The following is a 19,548-nucleotide window of genomic DNA, read 5'->3' on the forward strand; positions in this document are numbered from 1 at the left end:
AAGTCTTGAAAAATGTATAAACCTTATTTGAAAAACTTTGTCCAGCCAACTTTTGATTACATTTGCTAACCTCCCTGACATTGTCAACACTCCTCGAGATGGCTTCCCGGTAAATATCACCCACTACCTTCACCTGAAGTGTTGAGTTAGTATCAACAGTAACATTAGTTTACTGCAGCAAACGACAGCGTCCAGGCTGTGAAGGTGCTGTAAGAGTAACAGAGTGACCGCTGGCAGAATAAATAAATACCCAGAGGATTGCTGTGGCACTTAAAAATCAGACCTGGCAGACCGACAGAGGTGAATGAATGATGAATGTAGCTGAAACTCTGGACTGTGTGTGTGTGTTTGTGTGTGTGTGTGCATTTACATGCTCGGCTGTATTCTTGGCTTAATGAATGCATGTATATCGGATGTGTGGGAGGCTGGTTGACTCATGAGAACCCGAAAACCTCAGCTACAGATAATTCATTGTCCTTGTTGCGCTCCTTTTATAGTGTGTGTGCATGTTTGTGTGTGTGTGTGTGTGTTTTCCTGGTAGTGATCCTCACTGTCAGCGGACAGGCTGTTTGTTTATGACCAGCATGATTCATGTGCCTCTATAAGGATGCTTTCTGATTCTCACAGGACAGAGTTAGATCACTGAGTAGCGTTCATGAGGTTCCTTCAACCTCTGGAAGAATGTGATGTTGTGATTAGATCAGAGTGTTGATGAGAGGAGGGAATGATGTTCAGCCCATATACTGAATTAGCTCTACTGTTGTTATTCTAAATGTTTGGATACCAGGAGACTTGTATGTTACTACTGAGGCTTATAACCCGTCATCATCCCTTTTTTGATATCTTTATTTATGTCATTTCACTATCCAGCTGCTGTTTTATCATCAGGGAGTTTTTTTTTAGTGATGTGTATTTAAAACAATCATTTTCATTATAAATATATTTATCAGTTATTGCTTTGAGCTATATTTTTTTTAGCCATGCTAGCGGTATGTTGGTCAAATATTTTACCTCCAGTATCTCCAGTAACCATGAGGTTCACTCATGTAGTTTTGAGTGAAATATAACAGCACTTTTTTGTAATAATTTTAATGAACCCTGAATGTTTAATCTAGCGCAACCATCAGGCCGTAATTTCACTTTTGTCCAATAATTTTATGACTAAATACTTGCTCCTAATTAACACACTGAACTAAGACAGTGAACACGGTAAACATCAGTATGTTAGCTTCCTGATGTTAGCACCGCTAACGGCCTCACAGAGCTGCTAGCATGGATTTAGACTTAGTTAGAATGTGAAGAACAATGACAAAATTATGCAACGATGACGCAAGAAAATGAATCAGCAACTGTTTTGATAATTACTTTGATTAATGATTAATCGCTCCAGTCATTAAAGCAAATATGCCAAAAATTCACTGCCTCTAAAATGTGAGGATTCACTGTCTTTCTTTATATAAATTGAATATGTTTTGGGTTTGGACAGAAATTGTGAATGCCACATTGTGAATCTATTACTATACTATTATATTGCTGAGTAAATAATTAATCGATTCATCAAGAAAATAAACATCAGATTAATCTATAATGAATAATAATACTAAAATGATGTCTTTAGACAGACAAAACAACGAAAAGTTTCATTATTTATGATCAAATAAAACTGAGAAACACAGACAAATACTTGTGTTTGAGAAGCCGTAGCCAACATCTGATAAATCGTCAACATTGTAAGCATTAATTTTCTTTAACTGGTTGATGGACATCGTTCGTCATTAGTATTTAAACACTATTGTTGTAGTTACATTCCAGGATGATCACGTCAGAACATATTTGTGAGCAACTCTTCCTGTTGTGGACGAGCACTGGAAAAATGGAGTCCTTGGAGAATAAGAAATATTCCTGGACTTAAAAGGCGGCCTGTGTCTGTCTGTGTCTGTGTGTGTGTGTGTGTGTGTGTGTGTCTGTGTGTGTGTGTGACACAGCGTAAATGACTCAGTGACTTTGCACAAACTGTTGGAGGAAAACCGTTTAGTTTGACATCAACCATTAACTGAAGTCAGCAGACAAACATGTGGTTACAAACCACTAAACGCTGAGGCTGGTAACATGCACACAACAGACACTCACATGCACTCTCAGTCGAATGTGTGTGTGTGTGGTTTCAGGTGGGGCCTCCTACTGGTTTTGGTATAAGTTATTAACAAACCTGTGACAGCGATTCCTCAGACCTCTGCAGGGGTTCATCACAGCTACACAAACACACTCTCACACACACACACACACACACACACACACACACACTGATTGACCTTTACCGGCACTCACAGGGAGGCTGCATCTTCCCTCCTTGCGTAGTGTCTGTGAGTGCCTGCTTTTTCCCAATCGATACTCCCTCGTTTAGTGACCAGAAAACTCAATTCTGTGCTTTTACGAACTGTCCTTAAACTTTCTTTACTTTTCTCAGAGTTCGGTTGATGTTATTATTGAAAACAGTCTGGGAATTTATTGGCATATATTTTGAAAATCAGATACAAGGTTAAAAATGTATTTATTCATTTATTTTATTTGTAAGGGACCGTTCACACTAGTAAACATAAAGGTTACCATTTAATGTACCGTGTGCCAGTTAGCTTACAGCTAATTTCCATACATATTCCAACATATAACAAAACAATATGACACATGATACAAAGTTACACACAGTAGCACATCACACACACCCACAACGTCAACTCGACAAACGTGTGCTTCATAAAATTAAAAGTAAAATTGTTTTGAGAAGACCAATAAAATGTCAGTGGTTACAGAGTCGAGTAGCTTTTTAGCAGACTTTCAGTACCGCAGCACGTGTCGAGCACTTTTGGGATTTTCCCCTTACTTTTTCACTTCAGTTTGTGCTACCACATGTATATTCTGAGCTTACTGAGTTCGCTGTTAACCGCAGTTTTTTTTTTTTTACTGTGTACAATATAATCATAACAGAGAGAAACTATGGTCAGAACTATAAAAACAAAACTCAAGTTGTGATAAACTGGAATCATCCTTCATCAGCGTTGGATGTTGGGTACGACTTGTTTGTTGTCTTAGTTAGTTTGATGGAGGGGCCGATCCGGTACATTCTGGCTTGGTGTGGGTGACCAAAAGTGGGGGAATGTGATTCCTGATAACTCTAAATTTGTCTTATTTACTGGTAGCTAACATTCAGGAATCAGCTGATGTAGTTCAGAGTTGGAGCTGGCATGAGAAAAATGCAGCTTCACTGAGAGGACGTGACTTCATGTAGCAGTCACTGCGGCTAACTTTTAAGCTAGCCTGATGATAGTCATTAAATACCTCCAAACTGTAGGCTTGCTGCTTGTCAAACCGTATTACGTCCCTTTCTTCTTCTACACGTGTTAAGCAGAGAAGATGTAACGTGTGTGTGTGGAGGCTTTAAAGTTGGTTTAAAGGAAGCTTTGACTGAGCTGGGCTGAGTCACAAAAGGGAATATGTAATATGTAAATGATTTTTTATTTACATTCTCTTCCTCTGCTGTTAATAAAACCCAATTAAACCTCTACTTTTCTGACCTCGAGGCCTCATTCCAACACTTCAACAGGCGGCCGTCTCTTCCCTCGAGGCTCCACCGGAGTATTTTCACTGACTCCACCTTATTCTTAACTTTACCTTTCTGCCCTCACTCATCTGAAATGGGAAAACTCCTCCGTAGCAGTGGCAGTCCGGTATAAATGATCACAACAAGGTCACAAAAAAAGGGTTTGAGTTTGAAAGCTGTCGACAGCGACATACATCAGAGCCGTGATGTATGTCAGTTTGATGAATAGAGAGACTCCGGCAAGGACACAAAGTTCTCGCTCACGTTGTCGATGAGTCATAAAACACTGACTTGAACTTTGGCCAAGACCCACCTACAGTGCAGGTCCCGCACATGTCTTAGCAAAAACACACACACACACACTCACAACCAGAAACACAGACACACTCCTAGTTGAACTTTAAGTTGAAATACAGCACAAAGTAAAAACTGGTAATGATGTCAAAGTACCATGTCTTCACAGGTTTATTGCCATACTTTATCATAAAACTCACCTGCATGTGTGACTCTCGTTAAAAGCTAGTGGGTTTAGGTCAAGAAAAGGTTGCTTTTTCAGGTAGAGATGTCAACAAAAACTGCTTCCGGCTCTTCATTCGTGGTCGTCATGGCTGCAGCATTTCATCAAATGGAAATATTTCAGACTATTAACTTAATTTTATACACACTACCCCAAAATCCAGCCTGACACATTGTTACCTTTAAAAAAGTAGAATTTTAAATGAAGTCCTAAAGAGTGTGAGCATCAATTTTTAATAACTGATCCATCAGCAAGTGAAGGGGTTCAAATCCTGACTCATTAAATGGTTTATGCCCTGTGTGATGATGACCAAAATTTTAAATAATACAAATTTACTTTAAGGTTTTACTAGTATTGACTCCTTCAGGATATCAGGAATCATTTAGCTTAACTTACCCTTCAGTTTTCTCAGTATTCTGCAAAGTATCTGATGCAAAATTGTGGTTCTTCTCAGGAAGATTGTGTGTAGTTTTCAGTTTTTTAAAAATGAACAGAAATAATAAAATAAACGTTCTCACAGTTCTGCATGTGTTTGTCAATCTGCTGTTCTCTGCAACTACGTGGCAGCTCACTCCTGTTTATTGTCTAACATCATCAAAATTGTGACAGTTTCCGCCACATTAAGTTTTAAGCAGTTTATGCTGCAGATTTTTTATAGTATGACACTGCAGAAGCTTGGAAGTAAAGTTCACCTCCACACTTGAGAGTTATTTATTATATAGAAATTATTATTATTATTACAAAGAAATAAAAAAAAAAGATAAAAGCTTGCGACCAGGGTTGAATCTCTGACCACACTGCTGCAGTATATTGGTCGAAGCAAACTGTCAGGCTGCACTGTCAGTGCAGATCTAGGAAAACAGGTCTGACCGGAGCACCGGCAGGCTTTTACACCTCTCTCTCTCTCTCCTGTCATCCGCCTCCCTCTGTTTCTATTCTTTCTCTTCTCCCTCCCTCCCCCCGAGCCTCCCTTTAAAATTAAACACCAGCCGTGCGGCGGCGCGGACGGCCGCAGATCTCCCCAGGAGTCAGCCCTCCCGCATGCTTGCGAGGCACGGGGGAGAGTCATGTATGAGTTTATTGTGTATGCGCACGTGTTACAGGTTAAGTATTCGACCCCCAGCCGATGACACACATACACAAAGAGGTGACCATATGTCGAGAGATTAGCATCTTTCCAAATCTGCTGATATACTTTAAGAGACAGAAAGCTGGAGGTTTAACCTTCGTCATAAGGGTCAGATGAAGAAGTCACGCTGCGGTAAACCTCGCATGCTAACTATAAGTTGAAGAAATGTAGGATTATGAAAGAAACATCAGGCGGCCAGAAAAGGTTTGCAGGGAATGTTCGCCCTTCTTTTCAGCAGCGAGTCGTCCTTGAGCAAGGCATTCGACCTCTGATTACTCAGTGGCCGAAGGTAGAGGCCCGTAGCTGTACCGAGGCAGGTGTAAAACGTGTGTAACGGGATAAGTTTGGACCAGCAAAGTCATATGTGCAGAGTGAATTTACCTTTCTTTTTATATGAAGATGAAAAAATAAGAATCTTCTCACATAAGGAGCTGAGCGTTGACAGATGGGAAGATCGTCCTCATTAAAAAAATATGGTTTCACAGTTTTAACAAAAAAAACAACTGAATACTCAAAGCTGTTCCTCAACCTCAAAGCTGAATCATGAGAAAAGGAAAAAAAACAGAAAGCAGAAGCCTTCAAGAGAACGCTAGGTGTGATGAGAGTTGTTTATCTCACGTGCTAACGTTAGTAGGGCAGCTAATGAGCTTCTGGCTGTGAGTATGTGGACTAAGTACGAGCCTAAAGACATGACATGGCACATTTTTGACCCCGGACGCTACATACACCAACCACCGAAACATCTGAAGTATTCAAAACATGTCACAGACTTGAGTATATTTCCTTTTTAGGGAAATAATAACAACATTCCTTGATTATTTTGCTCCACAGGTTGCTGCCTTTTAGACAGAAAATGGTTCATGTTGAAACTATAGGTTGATCAATCGATCAAAAAGAAGTGTTTTGATAATCGATTAGTCATGTAAGCAAGCAAAAATGCCAAATATTGACTGAGGAATTGCTGTGTTTCTCTGTCTTATATCATAGAAAATAAAATATCTTTTTGTTGGACTGTTAATCTGACAAAACAAGCAGATCTTGTGATTGGCTTTTTTTTTTTTTTACCTTTTTAAAGATATAACTGGCAGATTAGTCAGCAATATAAATAATTGTTAGTTGCAGCCCAAGAAAGGGTAAGTAAGGAAGTGCTACGGCCAGTAAGCACCAAAATGTTAGATGAAAAGTGTCCCTTCAGATCATTTTTATTGACATTTTTGCACTGCTGTGTCATCCCAAAACGAGCAGTCAGTGCGCTGAAAAACCTGCTTCAGATTATTTTTTTGAGAATTTACTCGGTTGTCAGGATTTGGAGGGATGATACCAAGTAAACAAGACTGAATAGAGTCAGAATTGATGGTTATGAGAAAAATAAAACCAGCTAAATAGTCGGATTTGCGCTTTAAATGTAGATGCTGTGTCAGAGAAGTAGCGGCGGCAACGGCGTCTAGAAGAGTTTAGCTCTGATCGGTGTTGACATCGGTTGTGAAGCTCTCGCTGCGGAGCCGCGGGGAGACGTTGTGAGTTGTTTAGTGACAGAGACGCTCGTCACCCTCCCACTTCCCCCCCTGCCTCTCCTGTAATATCCAAGCCAGGTTTCAACACCGGCATGAACCTTAAAATAGCAGGAGTTTATGTTTGTAAATGCTTGCTCTGTCATAACAGTTCATTCCGGGAGGTCTTAAAGATAAACTTGCGTAGAAGTGAATAATGAGAGTCTGATTTGATTGACCCGTTAATGTAAAATAAGTCCAACTGGCTGGTTTTTTACAAACAGTTGAGTTGTACAAATGCAGCCTTTTTAACCTCATAATCATTTTTACCTTCAACTTTAATACAAATTTAGAAAAACAAGCTTGCATTTTAGGACATAACATAACATGTATCCTGTTTCTGCTTGTTCCAACACTGTATTGATGTTTCCTGAAGCTAGACTGAGTGAAATATTAACCCAAGATGCCATGGGATTAAACGGTTGCACCATAACCTATCGTATTTGATAAGCTTGGAAACCTTAAAATCCTGACTATGATTTAAATTTGTGTTGCATAGATTTAAGCAAGACTTTGCAGCACAACGTTACTTTGTACAAAAGGTCCGGCAGAGTTTATTCTCTACAAATCTAACTTCTGCAGAGTAAAGACTCTTGTTTGAAAGAAAAATGAAAAGGGACCCTGTAATTAAAAATCTTTAAAAAAACGCCCCGATTTAATCATCGCCGGTAGACGTAGCGAGCTCCTCTGCAATGTCTTATTCGTCCCTTCTGTTTGGTTTCTCTTTTATTTTACCACCTGCTCTGCTTTCATCAGCTCAGTCCATGTGAAGGGGGATGGGAGGATGGAGGGATGGAGGGAAGGAGGGACGACAGTGTGGATTAACTGTGCTGTGTTGTTGCTGCAGTTCACACATTCCAGCGGGCCGATTCGGGCCAACTCTCTGTACCAACACAGAGGCCTCCTTCTGTCCTCTCTTCTGTCCTGGCATCGCTCTATCTCCATCCCTGTCTCTAATTTCTCCATTTGTGTGTGTTCTGCACCCTTGAATTAAGTTTTTACAAAGAGCCTCTATTAAGTCCGGTCACCCCCCCCCCCCCCTCCGCATTAGCATCACACCGTCCATCTGCACTCGCACTACTCGGCAGATTTAGGAATCCTGATTTATAGAGTGCTTTGCTGGTGTCTAAACGAGGACAAAGTGAACATGTTTCCTTCCCCAAATGATTTAGAGCCTTTCCAATAATCACTAATAAATACTGTAGGCCACCTTGTTTTGAGCTGTGATTGTGCTGCCCTCTACTGGCCAGACAGTGCAACTCCAAAAACCCAAAGTCAGGGTTACTAGGCAATATTAGTCTTTCTAAAAAAGTTGATATCGTCAATTCATTGTTACCTGGTTCTGCTGTAATAAAGATGAGGGTTTGACGTGATTTTTCGACATATTTTGGACACTAACGGAGCCGATGAGCTGCTTAAAAATGTAATTCACGTGACTTTAAATAGAGATTTTTGTGTCACATGATGTTTCAGTGGCCTTTCATCTTCAAATAAAGCAACATTCCAGGGGAAACGCTGAATTTTTGCACCTTTCTTTGCACTTTTTTTCAAATTAAAATTGATCAATTTTAAAAAAGTACCGAAACATTGGCTTCAGATTGAACCTCAGCTAGAATCGAGTGAAACAAAGCGTCTCAACGTGTCTCACAGTTTTTGATGGATACACTGGAGCCTGTCATCCATTCCTTTATTTCATCTGGGTTGGCAATAAAGGGATATAAAGATGTTGAATGATGATGAATGTATATGTATTGTACTGATGGCTAAATTGTTCAAATAGATGAATATTAGAAAATATATTCTTGACGTTTATCAAGTGAGAATACCATCACATTTGCTAGTCATATTGTAAAATAAATACTTTGGGTGTTTGCTTGCATTACATTTGTCATTAGTTCAGATATTATGTCATAGAACTCATTGATAAGGAAAAACATAACTGCTGGCCTAATATTATGTTACTGTGTATATGCTAATACAGGAATATCGAGTGAATCTCATCTGTCATGAAGCTGTAATCTCTCACACATCATCCGTGTTTGTCTCTGTTGTTTCTGTTGTCTCTGTCAGGGACGAGTGGAGGTGGAGGCCGGCAATGAAAACATGAAGTTTGAGACTGGACCCTTCTCCTACTACGGTGTCATGGCGCTCAGTGCTCCCACATTGGGTGAGTCGACTACCCCGTCTCTCCCTCATCCACCTCCTCTCCACCCTCTCTTCTCTTCTCCTTGGATTAGCTAGTATCATTTGTTCAATATTAGTGCACAACTAATTAATCTACTATAAGGAATCTAGCAACTAGTATTTGCAGTGTAATGGTTCAGGTTTAAAGGGTTCTGCTGCCACCTAGTGGTAAAATTTTAGAAGATAACAGCCTCCTCTGCAATCAGTAAAATATTATGTTGAATAAAAGAGAAAGACTTAAACATAGTTAATAAATATAATTAAGGTACTTAAGTATTCCATTCATTTAAATAGATAAACATAGGTAATATTTTTCCAGTATTCTGTACTATTATAAATTGAGATGCACCATTTCGAACCTCTGGATAGTTATCAGCACCGAAACTGATTTTACTGATGATCGATCCACATTAAATACAGTTTCTTTGTCAATGTTATTATAAACTGATTCTGTTATGAGTTACATTCATACAGCCACAGCAGGATGCCGACCTTCTTTTTACTTTACTTCTCGCTTTTTACCACAACAACGTCTGACCTCACGTTACTGTCCATTAAAATAATTCCAATGAGTTTCACCCAGTGAGGAATACAAATTTTATATTCAGGGAAAAGAGGGCATTCATACTGGATCACTTCTTGGTTTTGGTGGATAACCTGAGTTGAGGTATTAAAGTTAAAAAAAAAAAAAAAATGTGTATCCCTGCTATAAATGGTATTAGATGAGAAATGCACATTTTACATAATGCAAGAGGCAATATATGTTCTGAATGCAGGCTTCAAGAAAGGGTTTTCACCTATTATAATGTTTGTTTAACCCACCATCTACCACAGTGTGAAAGCACAGAACAGTTTTTGTTTACATGTCGGTTAAAATTTGATGGACAGATACGGTAGATGCTACAAATGTCAATGCAGCACAGTACAGACAATTTTCACACTATTACTCAGTAGTAAAAATAAAATACAGAATAAGCTAAAAGACATATTTAAAAAAGAGATTGAAAAAACTAGAAAATGCATTTCCTGTAAAAAAAAAAAAAAAATGTGTGTGATTGCTGAAAGCTGAAATTTGTCACGCTGCATTGCTGAAAAAACCAGAAGCTGATGTGTAATAGCAGCAGAGTCGGAAGCTGAAGTGTGCCGCCTGAAGAAGCTAAGAACTGAAATGTTTTGCCGGATTAAAGTTGCAATACTATCAAAGCTGAAAGCTGAAATGAATTGCCTGGAAATGCTGAAAGTATAAAGGTTTTGCATGGAAAGCAGGGAGATGAACCTACAATGCATTGCCTTAAAACCTGAGAGCTGAAATGTTTTGCCTGAAAAGCAAAAAGCTAAACAACATCGCCAGAAAGAGTAAAAGTAAGATGAAATACACAGATTACCAGCATGTTCAGATAAAGAAAAGAATTGAAGGATGATGTAAGATAAAGCGCTGAAACTGTAGTTGGATTATAAGTACAGATGTGACCTGGAGTTAACTGAAAGGGGTTGAAGCACAAGCTCTGAAAGGAGAGTAAAAATGTGTAACATATACAATTGCTGCTTTACAGCAATCACACAATAATAACAGAATAATACAGATTAAAAACAAATTATTAAATAAAAATGCCCTTGAATACACGCGGGAGCTCTCCTTAGAGGAGAGATGTGCAAATCGTGCCGTGCTGAGTAACGATGAGACGTGCAAAATAAGAGGCCGCATCATTTACATGGAATTCAGACATCACTTCCTTCTTGCTTTTTGAGAACACAACAGCTTCACAAGATTGCCTGTTCAAGCAAGTTTATATAGAATTTAGTTAAGATGTTATGAGTCAGTGTGTAATTAAAACTGAAAGACAGTTTACTGCCGTTACAAAACTCTATTGAAACTACAATTCACCTATGTGGCTGTCACTAATTGATGCTGAACACAGAGGTGGGCGACACATAACAACAATACAGGGACAGTAAATGGTAATAATAGCCAGAGGTCAACTACAATATTTACATCCAGATACTGTACAATTAATCTCAGGAGGATAAACAGCTCCACCTAGTGGACAATGTAATCATTACATAAAAAGAAAGTAGTGCAACCTCATAGGACCCAAAATAAAACATATAATTTTATGATTAACCTTTGCTGGTGTAAATGTTTATAACAATATGTCACTTATATTATAGTCATTAAACATTATTGAGACTTTAACTTTAGTAAAACTTCCACATCACACCATTTTACATAAAACTGTGTTGAATTTGCTTGTTGAATAAAGTCTTGCCAGTTATTTAGTCACACATTTACACACGCTGCGGTTCAGATATTTTCATGTAATTCACAACATTTGTTCTAAGCAAGAAACTTAAATTTGAGAAAACCTGAAAAGTGTTTTTCTTTTTTAAATACATATTATATCACGCGATGTTGTTTAATCAAACGTGAAGCAACTGTCCACGTACCTTAACAAATGCTGGGATTTGTTTTCGAGTTAAACAAATACATGCAAACACAATTCTCTGGTGCAACGTGTCCTCGTTCACCTCCTCCTCTTCTATGACCTCAATGACTTGCTTATGAACATCTGACGGCAGTGAACAGATGATTCATAGAGGATGTGTTCATTAAATCAAATTAGATAAATTAAAAAAAAAAAAAAAGCCCAGCAGGAAAAAAATGTGTACTTTTATAAAGTGTTAGATAAAAAAAACATCCAGTTTTATGTTGGAGGAGAAAAAGGGTTCGAACTCATTGAGATGTGTGACAGAGAGAGAGAGTTCACTGAGGGCACTGGGAGCGTTCATGTGTTGGATGGAGGAAATGAGTAACTGGTTGGTGAAATATCTTCTGCCTTTTGAACTCCTGACCTCCCTCTCTCTCTCTCCCACTCTCTCAATGTCACTCCTTTAAATACAAAATAATCCCTCCTGTCTTACTCCTGTCTGCCAGTTGTGTCAGTTTGATTTTTCCTTTCTTTGTTTGCATTGTTTGCTACTTGTAGGCTGTGCTCAGACCAACATTTTACCTTGCAGCAGTCACCTCATTTATTCCAATGACCATTGTGTTAGTGACTCTAGTGGCAAAAAAGTTGAACTTCACTCAACTTTTGAGGCGTCATCCCGCAACACAATACGCTAGCCAATCAAATACGTGCACGCATACATTCCTGGTAGATTACTTTGCAAAAGAATATTATATTACTGCTGTTTACCCGGCAGTCGTTTTTACAGAGTATAAAATGATCTTTCGAGTATTGAAAGTCTTGCTGTGCAACATTTTGGTTTTTAATAAGACAAACTAATGGATGTATTACTCATTACATTTATTTTAATGCACTGCTGTTTTTGGCCTGAACATCTGGTCATTCCAAGATCAGACAACACAATATCGACCCGATAATGGCCCGATCTGACAAATATGAAGAGTTGAGAATAGAGAGGACAATCTGAGAGACAGTTTGTCAATTTACCTTGAATCTTGAGTCATAGTAGACAATGCTTAAGCCCTATTTCAATGTCGTGTTCTTTTAACACTGACCCGAAATAGCAAGAGTGCACAAGTAGTGAAGCAAAAGCTTACTTTGCATGTCATGCAGTTTGAGGAAGAACACAAGCTATGATGGAGATAAAACGTCAAACCTACAAACTCAGGATGTGCCACATCATGCACACTACATTTTATCAGGTTTTCTCACGCTTGCCGCCACATAACCATCAGTACACCGGCATGGCCAAATGGAGCGCGGTCTCCAAGCAAGTCTTAGCAGCAATTTAAGGTGTCATTTAGGGCAACGATGGCCAATTGTGTGTCATTTATGGCAAACAGTCTATATGTTTTCATTTCAACTGATCTCAGCAGGTGATTACACTAATGTGTTCCTCCCCTTTACCTGAAGGAGCTAATTAGTGGGTTGGAATTAAAACCCTTCTTAGCACACAAGTAGCCATACCAGCCTTAAAATGTTGATGCCAGCCTTTCTCCTCTTTCTATCCTCTCTTCCTCACTCTCTCAGGAACTTAAGGTGCAGATTGTGATGTATGAAACATATATTTTTTTCATTTCCAAGGCTCCTTCCCCCAATTCATCCAACTATTAGTTGATGTAACAAGAGCAGTCTTTGCTTCTGAGAAGTTTTATTTCTCAGAAACTGTGCAAAACATCTCAAGGAAAATACCTGACAAGACGTTCCTAGAGCAGAATTTCTCCACAGTTTTGCATGTCCTCACCCAGTCTGGAAGCAGACCTGTCTCTCTCTGTCTCCCATTGTCTCACTGACTCTCCCTCCCCCTTCCCCTTCATCCCCCTCCCTCCTCTGTCCCATCGATCACCTCCTCCTTTTCTCCTCTCAGTGGCTGCACCTCGTCCTCGCCACCTCTCCTTTAAGAGGTTTTCTCTGTTCTCTCGGTTGCCAGGTAACCTCCGGCATGTCTGGGTCCTTTAACACCAAGGATGGGCGGGGGTTTGGGGGGGGTGGGTGGGCGGGTTAGAGTTCAGTTGCCTGGCTCTTGATTCGCCAGGTGTGGCTTAGAAAATTTTGTAGACGTTGTCTTAGAAATCTGTTAAAGGGTAAATTAACACCCGATCACAGAGGGCAGAAGATTTCTCCAGCACTGCTTTCTATGGGCTAAAAGAAAGGATTACAAGTTGCACTTGTGAGCACGCTCTCATCAATGATGCTCGAAATACCTGCTATGACATCACTGATTGTGCTGTGGCCAAAGGTGCAACAGGTTCAAAGACGGCAGTGCGGCAGCAGTTCTCTTCCCCGTGTGTCACTGTCAGTTTACCCTTTAAGGACAGCAAAGAGTTACAAATAACAGCTACTTTTTGGCAAATAAGCTCTTTTTTTCAATCAAGTCGACCTCATTTACACCTGGTTTTATCGAGCCAACATTTCATTTGCATTTAATTTTATCTGCATCTGGTGTAGGTCAGCATATGTTACTGTCTAACATGGATATTTCCTGCAGTGGTGTCAATAACTCTCTCTTAGACAGTGCAGTGATGAAGATCTACTTTTGGTAACGTTTCTATCTGCTGTAAAATAATTTGTATCCACAGTGATTAAAATCCTGCCCACAGAGGTGATGTTTCTATTTATGGTGACAGATTTTCTACAATGTACACACTGTATGAATCACCAAACATCTGGATACCTCTGTAATCTGTCTGTGGATCACAATGTGCATAGTGTTTTTCTTATCCAGATAAAATATTTAGATATCTAATCATATATTATTACCAGGTGTAAACAGGGTTTGGAAGTAGTTTCACCACTGTGCCTTCTTTAGCCTCTTCTTTAGCCTTAGTACTCAAAACTAATCATTTTATTTATCTCATTTGATCATTTTGGGGAATTAGCAAATGTTGTACATGCAGAACAGTTTCGAACAGCTAAATAAATTTCGGGTCTTTGAAAATTGCAATCTACGTACGTTTGCAAGGGGGTCAGGGCCAAGGTAGTGTTTCTGTGTTTCTCAGATACGCTGAGGAGAGTAAATTAGGAAAATAGAATTGATACTTTTTGCGTGAGGACATTTTAGACTAAATCAATGACAAGAGAAACTGGTGAAGACATGATATGGTTCTGTGAAAACAAGTTAAGATTTTACCCTTATCTTCTGAATTATTAAATGAGAAATTCTGCCTGGATTTGAAAATACAGGAGAAGAAGAGTCATGCAGGTTGACTTCATTTAGAGATGATGCCAACACTAACCTTGCAGTGCGCTACAGTATTAGCGTAACGCGAGGGAGACCAGGAATACACTGGAGATGAAGGTGTGAAACAGGCACAGGTTCTTTGGATCTTGCACGGCAAGAAAGTTGATCAAAGAGCATATCTGCCAAAATGTCAGCACGAATCTTAAACTGTGAGGGCGCTTGGGGACAGAAAACGATCACATGACACCTCTAAGATGGAGAAGAATAGGACAACATCACGAGACACCCAGATGAGACTCGAAGCCCCTCGAGGGGTTAAGCTGTCTGCTCTCTGCAGCGTCAACTTTGGATGCATCCCAATAGCTTCAGATGGTTTCTTCTTGTTTGTTTAAGTTTCAGATTTGAAATCAATAAAAAATAATGAAGGAGAATGCACGGAGCTATTGAGATACAACCTGGGATTTTTAATTTCTGATGTTTTTTTTTTCCCTCTCCCTCACTATCATGATGTAGTATCAACCCTAGTTTTCATGACCAAATCGCAGCTTAAATAGTTTGTAGTTTGGTAGAGCACAAAAAATAATTTCTACTCCATTTAAACACAAACGCCCAGTTCTAAATTAAATCCCAGTACCTACTCAGTCCTGCTTCTTGTGAATATGAATCAGGATTTTAGTTAAGCTGTCTTGTACCAGATACGCACATTTTTTCTTTTTTTGCCTCTGATACTTTTCATTAGAAGATGTTGGATATGGGTAGGAGTGAGGATTGTTGATTGGAATTGGGTCCATCACTTGTCCACCTTTAATTTTAAAAACACTAATCACTCTGCGAGCACCAGGTCACAACCAGAAGTTGGTTGTTTTAAAACCTCCTTGATTATTATTCTTGAAGATCCAGTAGGCAACCTTTTTCTCTTAAGTTTTAACACTAAATGAATTACAGCCAAGGCAGAAAAGTTTTTAAAAGGAAAGCCTCACGTAAGGTTGCAGAGACATGTATCTAAATATCTGACAGTCTAGTTTCATGTTTTGGTTTAACTGTATGTTTGTGACGTGTAATGTGACTGAAGCTGAGAAAAAGTAAGATCAAGAAACCAAATGTTAGGTTTTTGCAAAAAAAACAGGACTTTGTTACTCTGTCACATGCTAAAAGGCTTCAAGAGTCTATCAAAGCTAGTGCTTTGGCAAGGCATAGTTTTTCAAAGGATATCTCTGGCGATTTTCTATATTTTTCTTATTGTCAAAAAAATCTCATGTGCAGAGCCAAACCAATAATGAATTGATCCTACTTAGAAGTGTTGTGTGTGCATCTAAAGTCTGATATATTGTATTTCTCTGTGCCATAGTGTCCAAAAACTATTTAAAACACATCAATGAGCCACACCGTTACCTGGGTTCCTTTGCCACAAAGGTTACAGTCATAGTAGTTTGGTTTGAAACGGCTTCAATGACTTATAAAATCACTGTTATTAGTCTTTGTAGCCGTTTCTAAACAAACTAACGTGCCAAAACTCTTTGTGGTGAAGGAACCTGTCACCAAATGCAACAGTGTGACTCACTGATGCTTTTTTAATAGTTTTTAGACAACAACAGAGGTCTACAGCACAGAGGAATACAATATATCAGACTTTGGATGCACACACAACACTTTTAAGTAGGATCAGTTCATTGTTGCTTTGTCTCTGCACATGAGATTTGTTGACAATAAGAAAAATATAGAAAAACACTAGTTAACATGATCTAAATAAAGAAAAGTTCCCTACTGGATCTTAAAAGTTCCCGTCTTTAATATCAACATAATAAAAAATTGTTTCATGACTAAGTAAAGTCTAACCACTAACTAGAATGTAGTTGTAGATATCCAGGATTAACTAGCTACATTAATTCCATGAAAGCTAACGCAGTTGACATGTCCAGGTAAAACAGTTTCCTATGACTCACTGAGGCCCCCTGCTGGAAGACTCACACCTACTGGTAATAATACACCGCTGGTGGTGAGCTTGCGTGTGGAGTGTGCGTGCGCGTGTCTGTGTGTGTGTGTGTGTGTGATACATTCAACAGTATGGTTTTGTTTGGATGACATCAGCATGCCACAATACAGACTTCAGGAAACCATCAGCTGGATGATGCACATGAATGTTAGTCATTGTGGTTTCAATATGTTTGAGCAGAGGTGGAAAATAACTAGGTCAGGGAACACTTTTAGGCCTGGAGCCAATTCGTACGTGTTCTTGTTATTAAAGTCATACTATGCAGGATTCAAAGTTGACCCCTCCTTCCCAGCTCTCGACAACAACGGAGAGAGAGCAGCGGCGGTCGAGCGAGCTAGAGAGCGGATGAAGAGAGGGAGCAGCAGTAGCAAAACGCAGCAGTAAATCAGATAAATAAAATGTTAATTTCTGATCGTTTCACGGCGGTTACGTTCTAAAGTGCAAATAAACACGCCCAGACCCCGCACAACCCTGCGGGAAGGTGCCGCATCGCCAGATTTTGTGTGAATGCAGAACTTCATCCTGTCCGCTGTGGCCTCTCTGCTCTGTCCCTCAGTCAAACAGAAACAGACCGGTTCTCTTTACACATCCATGACACAGACAGAGAGCAGGAGAGAGAGACGGAGGCAGCGTTGCTACCCTATGAGTCCCAATCTCACACCCTGCATGCTGTCATTATCTGGGTGCTACACACCCACGTCCCAAAAGCTGACTCCCAGAAACGTCCTGAAACACGGCAGCAGAGGGCAGGGTATCTGCAGATATATACACTGTCATGTGCTCCTAGTGGGTCGTAGGTGATGATTGAGAGGGATTATTTTTGTATGAGTCTATACATATTGTTTTTTAGGAAAATCCTAAAAAAGAAACTATTCACAACTATGACTCAGAGTACCAGACCAAACCTGCTGGAATCAGTCCCAACTTCTGATGTAAAAGTGAACCATTGACTTCCTTTAAAATCCTCAAAAAAAAGCTCAGTGTAAATGGACTAAAAAAAGTTGCATTTATTTTCAAATTAGGCACTTTTAACCCTTTAACACCCAACCTCCTAGGACACCATATCTGTAAAGTGTCCGCTGTATACTCTAGAGCTATAATGATTAGTCCAGTAATCCATCAAGTCAGTCAACAGAAAATTAATAAGCAACTATTCTATTTACTGATTAATCATTTGAGACAATTTTCAAACAAAAATGCTAAACATTTGCATTCGCAGGCTCCTTAAATGTGAGTTTTTTCTGCTTTTCTCTGTTTTATATTATTGTAAATTCAGCTCTGGGATATTGGGATGATTATTTTTATGACATTTCATAGATAAAATGATAAATCAAGAACATTCTTAATATACTCTGCCGTGACATAAGTGTTATTTATAAATACACTTTTTTATATGTTTATATTAATTAAAGTTTTCATAGCACTAGCAATCCTTGCGCCACATAGTGTCCTGATTGTGAGCAGCGGGTGTTAAAAGGTTAAAGCTTTAGACAGTCTATGCTCCTCTTTGTACCAAATAAACTCCTCATGTAGCTTGAATAAAACAAATGTACTTTTGAAGGATTACGGCGTCTGGGCTCGGCAGTATATCGATATATTATATCGATATCGTGATATGAGACTAGATATCGTCTTAGCGTCTCCTTGTTTTGAAGGCTGCAACTTACCCACTTAGTCATTATTTCCACATTACTGATGAGTGTTTATCAAAATCTCATTGCGTAAATATTCTGTGGAAGCGCCAACAATATTGTCGCAATATTGATATCAAGATATTTGGTCAGAAGTATAATGATATTTGATTTTTTTTCCATATCGCCCCTTTATTATAGTTGTTTCCACCTCTGTTAATGAGCCGTGTGTTATCTTGCATCCTGCACTTCACAACCTTCAGTAAAAAAAAACACTGTTATCTTAAATCTGTGAGTAAATTGCAAGTCATGTTCGTGTAAAGCATCCGTGTAAACACAAGCTGACTCACTGTTTATCATGCTATTAGGAAATTTTTTGTGTGTCACTGCCGGTCACGCAGCTAAAATAGTGAAACAAAGAGTTGGTCACGATTTTGTGTGTTGAGTGGATGAAATAAATTAACCTCCTTTTTCTGGCCCCCCTCTGTGTCTCCCTGCTCTCACAGATTTTATACAACATTTGTTTAGATTGTATTGTGTGTCACTAATTAGTCATATCCCTTCATATCATTATTATTAACCTGCATTTGAACTTACACTGCATCTTGTGCTCACAGCGTCTCCCATTGATCTGTGTTTGCATCATAAAGACGTAAATTCATGAACGGCTTTGAAACAGAACATCAAAAGCAACGCCGCAGCTTTCTGTACCGATAAACATCGTCTCCTGTTTTATTTATGTACGCAGGACGGCCTGTTAGATCTTCAACACACAGTTCTGTATGATCGCCGAGAGGAGATGTTAATAATCTTTTTTTATCTTGTATGTGTGTGTGTGTGTGTGTGTGTGCACATGTGTCCGCAGAGTTTCGTTCGCCGTCGCACCTCAGCGGGTTGAACCGCACGGCCTCTCTGAGCGGAGCAGACCGGACTGAATCTCTGTCTGTCAGCGGCAGCAACAGCCAGCTCAACAACAGCATCCCGTCGCAGCAGTACACACCCGACTTCTACGTCCGAGCCCTCACCGACCTGCAGTTCGTCAAGGTTAGTCATCAGTGTTGTTAGAATCTGTGAGTTTGAAGCAGCTACAGCAGGGGAGAATCACTTACAAATATGTACAGTAGCTGTGATTTGGAAGATAGGACCTGACTCACACAGTTAGATGAATCATAAACATCTAAATGTTCACAGAATCAATGACTACTGGTGTACTGTGCAGTGACATAGTGTGTGGTATTCGTATTTGTCTTCAGGGATGAAGGAACATGTCATGTAGACGGTGTGACTCATTGATGTGTTT

At 39.4% G+C, this 19,548-nt stretch overlaps 1 protein-coding gene across 1 annotated transcript in view; it reads left to right on the forward strand.

Annotated features, from left to right (window-relative positions):
* Positions 1-19,548, forward strand: part of LOC121904684 (metal transporter CNNM4) — a 49,257-nt gene that overhangs the window by 29,266 nt on the left and 443 nt on the right. The window contains exons 5-6 of the mRNA XM_042422540.1: positions 8,865-8,961; positions 19,114-19,292. Coding sequence (XP_042278474.1) covers positions 8,865-8,961; positions 19,114-19,292 — 276 coding nt within the window. The remainder of the gene's footprint in view (positions 1-8,864; positions 8,962-19,113; positions 19,293-19,548) is intronic.

The sequence above is a fragment of the Thunnus maccoyii genome, chromosome 9, assembly GCF_910596095.1.
Source record: "Thunnus maccoyii chromosome 9, fThuMac1.1, whole genome shotgun sequence".
In the NCBI taxonomy this organism is placed as follows: Eukaryota; Metazoa; Chordata; class Actinopteri; order Scombriformes; family Scombridae; genus Thunnus; species Thunnus maccoyii.